This window comes from Prosopis cineraria, unplaced genomic scaffold, assembly GCF_029017545.1.
Source record: "Prosopis cineraria cultivar Desert tree isolate PC_DT_omini unplaced genomic scaffold, ASM2901754v1 PC2, whole genome shotgun sequence".
In the NCBI taxonomy this organism is placed as follows: Eukaryota; Viridiplantae; Streptophyta; class Magnoliopsida; order Fabales; family Fabaceae; genus Prosopis; species Prosopis cineraria.
The window spans coordinates 46,382,176-46,386,947 of NW_026555333.1; the positions used below are offsets into that span (position 1 = coordinate 46,382,176).

At 36.7% G+C, this 4,772-nt stretch overlaps 1 protein-coding gene across 2 annotated transcripts; it reads right to left on the reverse strand.

Moving 5' to 3' along the window:
* Nucleotides 1-262: 262 nt before the first annotated feature.
* LOC129300336 (pentatricopeptide repeat-containing protein At4g26680, mitochondrial) lies at nt 263-4,267 on the reverse strand. Of its 2 annotated transcripts, none has more exons than XM_054938907.1 (3): nt 4,131-4,267; nt 1,695-3,831; nt 263-796 (listed from the first exon to the last, which is right to left on the reverse strand). In XM_054938907.1, exon 2 carries the CDS (start codon nt 3,435-3,437, stop codon nt 1,839-1,841), a length of 1,599 nt encoding a protein of 532 aa, XP_054794882.1. In that variant the 5' UTR covers nt 3,438-3,831; nt 4,131-4,267; the 3' UTR covers nt 263-796; nt 1,695-1,838. The 2 variants fall into 2 exon arrangements, with proteins under 2 accessions (XP_054794882.1, XP_054794879.1); XM_054938904.1 differs by having other exon boundaries at nt 1,534-3,831.
* Nucleotides 4,268-4,772: the final 505 nt, after the last annotated feature.

Genomic DNA, 4,772 nt, shown 5'->3' on the forward strand with positions numbered 1-4,772 from the left:
CTTCTAATCCATCATTGTTCCAAAACTAACGTAATGGATGGAAGTGATAGTGGGGAAGGAGTGACAAAAAAATAACGAATGGTTAATGCGCGTGCAAATGCATCTACATAGAAGCCATGCTATTCAAGAAACCTAAATATCGCGACTTACAAAGACGTCGCGAACTCAGGCAAAAACAAAAAAAACAAAAAAACAAAACCACGCTATTAAATAGAGACATTACGAAGAAGCAAGCCAGCCTCTCTTACATGACAGGAAGGAATTTTACAAATTAATTTATTATTTGAACAAGTTCCTATCCTCTGTTTATTTACAGACAATGAACAGTTAACTTCCAAGAACTGCGTGTTGAAAGTGAAGCTATCTGTAAATAATATAACAATGCTACATCATAAAAAGGCTAAAAGACGCCTTCCATATGCACCAAAAAACAAAGGGACGCCTACAAACAATAAAGGATCGTATAAAGACGCCTGCACCCATTAGCAACTTTATCAGCAACCTCCAGTTTACGGCAGCTGGGGAGGCCGCAGGGCTGATAAGTCATATTAGATTCACTGTAGATGTACGTTATACATTCAAGAAGGGGGGACTCAAGATAGCAGGACCGTTTGTGAAAGTTGCTTCTCTTTACACTTTTCCCCACCCATCTCTTTAATTGTATTTTATATGAATCAATTTGTGACTGCTGAGAGGGTCTGAGTTTGCTACTAAACTAGTTCAAGCGTTGTCGCCAATTGGCAAGGCCCGAAAGGGAATCACTTTCAACTGTACTAGAATTCACCTCGAGCAAAACCTGTGATGGCATCAAAATTCAAATGGAAACTGAAATGTCATTGTCATTCTAGTTTATGAGAAATGGAAAATGAAAGGGCTAGCGAATGCTCAAGCCTTCAACATGGTCGACAAAGTAAGGATTTCACCGATAGTAAGATAAAAGACAAAACTTCAACACTCTGTGATATGTTTGCTAATTTCTTTCCATAAAAATATGACATCTGAATATTTCCATTTTAGAATTCAATGTCACCTGGTTAAATGAATTAAAAACATTTCTCTGCACATTATTTTTGATAATTTGACAGCAGAAGCATAAAGTTCACATAATTTTGTCCTAAGGTAAATTACTAAACTAATCCCATGATTTCAAAAACTACTACACAGCATAACTTGAGTAAGTCTAACTAGTGCATTCACCTAAACCATCTACAATGATGTCAAAATTACATGTGAGGTTTCATTTTGGTCAAAATCTGCATGCGATAACTTCAAACAGATATGTTATTCTGCAAATACAAATCTACTCAATGCTAAGATCAGAAACCAAAACCCTAAATATCAACATACTGTATTACTGCGCATGCAAAATTTCTGAACTCAACCTTATGGGATCAGCATGTATTTAGTCCTAAGCAAGGGAGTATTCTTATTAGGCAATCCAATCAATTTCCACAAACTGTGTTTTCAAGGCACTTTCTTGGTTATATCAATGGACATCAGGGAACATAATCAGTTCAATGCAATCATACTCACCACTGATCTTTTGGTCCATTGACTCCTCTACTCGAAGAAAAATGGAGGACGAACTGATGAAGGAAAAGGCATGATAATTTCCATATGTCACAATACATGCCTCCCCATTCATCGTAAGAAAAAAATATCAGCTAAAGAATAATATGGGAATTATTCTTTACCAGAATAAGATTGTATATGACTCAACGAACATTTCTGACATTGAAGCATGCACTGTAAGAGATGTTGACCCCTCAGATATCCATGTAATGGGCAGCTTCAAGAGTCATAAAACATACAGGCTTATAGCATATAAACTCACAATCTCAATCATTCTCTACAGGGGTGTTCATAATTTTCACTTTGTCAAACCCTCTGGGCAATAGATGCTTGGCTTCCAAGTCATCACATAATTTTGATGCAAATCTACTTTTTCCACGCTTGTAGAGTCCACTACAGACCTCAGACAAAATAGTAGAATCAGGAATCATACATCTCCCCATCATGTCTCTCATGACTTGGATGGCTCCATCAAAATCTTCATTTTTGCAGAAGGTAGATATCAACATTTGGAAAGTGTGCTCATTTGGATGGCAATTACTCCTTATCATGCTTTTATAGAGTTGAAAGGCACGCTCTGAGTTCTTTTTCATACACTGCCCAGTAATAAGAGCAGAAAAGGTAGAAGCATTTGGGACCAACTTCTCCTTCTCGAGGTCCTTAACTAGATATGCAGCTTTCTTTGTTTTGCCTTCCTTGCATAATCCCAAAATCAAAGAATTATAAGTCAAAATATCAGGTTTAACCTGATTTCTTGACATTTCCTCATAAAGTCGACTGCTCATCTCAATGTCACCAACTTGACTATATCCCTTCATCAAAGTATTATAGGTTACAATAGTGGGAGATACATTATTGGCCTTCATCTCAGTGAAAATCTTATTTGCTTCATGTCGTTTACCCTCCTTGCAAAATCCATTAATAAGTGTGTTAAATGTGATCGCTCCAGGCTGGACCCCATTCTTCTCCATCAAGGATTTAATCTTCATGGCCAAAACTAGAAGACCCTTGTTACAGTATCCTGAAATCAGTACATTATATGAAACAATATTTGGACTTAAACCCCTGCTCTTCATTGTCTCTAACATTTCAACAGCCTCCCGTAGCTTTCCCGATTTACAATAAGCACACATGACCATATTGACTGTATAAACATTTGGTGAAATGCGGTTACAAAGCATTGCATTGTAGAAGGACAAAACTATATCTGCTCTATGCAATTCAAGCAAAGAGCTTAAATATGCATTGCATGACTCAACAGTAGGGAAAAACCCATATTCCTTCATCCAGCAAAAAGTGTCAGTTGCATTTCTGCACTTCTTCATATGAGCAAAAGTCTTGAAAAGAGAGTCAAAAGCCCTAGGTGAAGAATCGCATATACGGTAGGAATAGAGTAATGCTTCAAATAGTCTTGAAGGCAAATCTATGGCGTCTGAAGCAAGAATATTGCGCAAAAGTGATTCAGCAAATTTAAATTTGTGATTTTTGGTGAGAATATGGATAAGTATAGAATAGGTTTCAAGGGTAAGCGAATCGGATTTTTTACTTTTAACCCAATTGAAAAACTCCAGGGAAAGTACATGGTCCTTTTGAATTTTTAGCAGAATATGTTTAACCCTGAAACCTGTTAGACCAGATGATAATAAGTCAAGTTTGGCCCAGTCTGAGTGAATTAGATGGCTGTGAGCTACATTTACAAAATCAAGATCCTGTCCTTTGGGTTCAGGAATTGTTCGATGAGGGATAGGGAATGGGCTTGAAACTCTCATACGCAGTTTCTGAGGAATTGAGGATTCGACAGAAATGTGATTTCCAACTAATGGATCAATTAAGGCTGAAAATTGACGAAATGAGATCTTTTTCATTGCTTCCTAGATTGTATAAGCAGTAGATCTATTTCACCAAAGGACAATGGATGAGATCTTTTCTAACAAAAATCAACGTTGCTTAGGAAAATTTTCCCCCAACGTAGCAAGTAGGGGAAGGGAAAATAAGTTTGGATTAATTGATGTACTCAAGCATTCTCCAAGAGAAAAGTGACATGCATAGTGCACATTGAACCTTGATGGCTTGATCAATTGCCAAAGAATGGTTCCCAACGTGCTGTCTTCTGAAACAAAACTTCTTATAAATGAAGTCCCCTGCAGGTTGTGTGAAGAAGCTAACTCAATCTGGAATCAATTTTCGGTGCTGTGGCAAATGGAGGCATAGCATACACGTTCATGGATACTGATTTTCTCGTTGAAGAAAGATAAAGCCCTAGCATTAAACAAATTATATTTAGTTTACATAAAAAATTCAAAACACAGGAAATAAGATTCAGCAGACCATGACGGTTGAACAATGAAAGAAAAACTCAGCAACCAAACCGAAAACAAATGAATCGGTTTCGAAAAAGAAAAGAAAAAAAATTGATAAATTTGAGTATTGGAATCAGGAGAGGATCACTGCTGGGTCTGGGTCGGGGTTGGGGCGGCCCCAAATTTCATCGGGCAAAGAACAGGCACAACAAGGATGATCTATAGTGTAGAATAGAGAAATAAGAACTAGCTAGGTACCTGATTCGCAGAAGAGAGAAGCAAGAAGACGATACTTGAACTCTGAAGCTGCTCGAACTCCGGCGGCGGAGCCCCAAACTCTTCCAGCTGCTGTGGTGGGCGCCGTACAATGAATGTGACGAAAGATTTTGAGCATTGGCATGTGACGTCCACGCGCGTTCAATGAGGATGACAATAAAAAATTATAATGTTTTTTTTAAAAAAAATCTAGGAAGCAATCAATTCAGAGATAATTTAAAATTTTTTTTAAGATAATTTAAATTTTAATTTATCACATTTTAAAAAATTAGCCTCTCATTAGACCAAACTTTTATTGGTGGTAGTATTTATCTGGATGATAGCATTTATTTTAAAGGGCAAGACTTAGTTATCTAACATTATATATTGGAAAACTATAACTTTCAATCTCTACATTTTACCCAAATTTTATTATTAGTCCCTACATTTTATTTTCATTAGTATAAGTCCTTATAATTTGCTCTATCTACATTTTAGGTCCTTACACTTTTTATGGGTGTTGACATGACACTAACCGCGTTAATTATGTTGATGCGTATTTTTTTATGGGGGAAAAAAGGAAAAAGCTAATGTCTATTTGTTCAATAATCAGACTCCATCCACCTATGTATTTTGCGGACAAAA

Bases quoted from the DNA above. Each gene is read 5' to 3' on its own strand.
- LOC129300336 (XM_054938907.1), bottom strand. From the start codon at position 3,437: ATGAAAAAGATCTCATTTCGTCAATTTTCAGCCTTAATTGATCCATTA.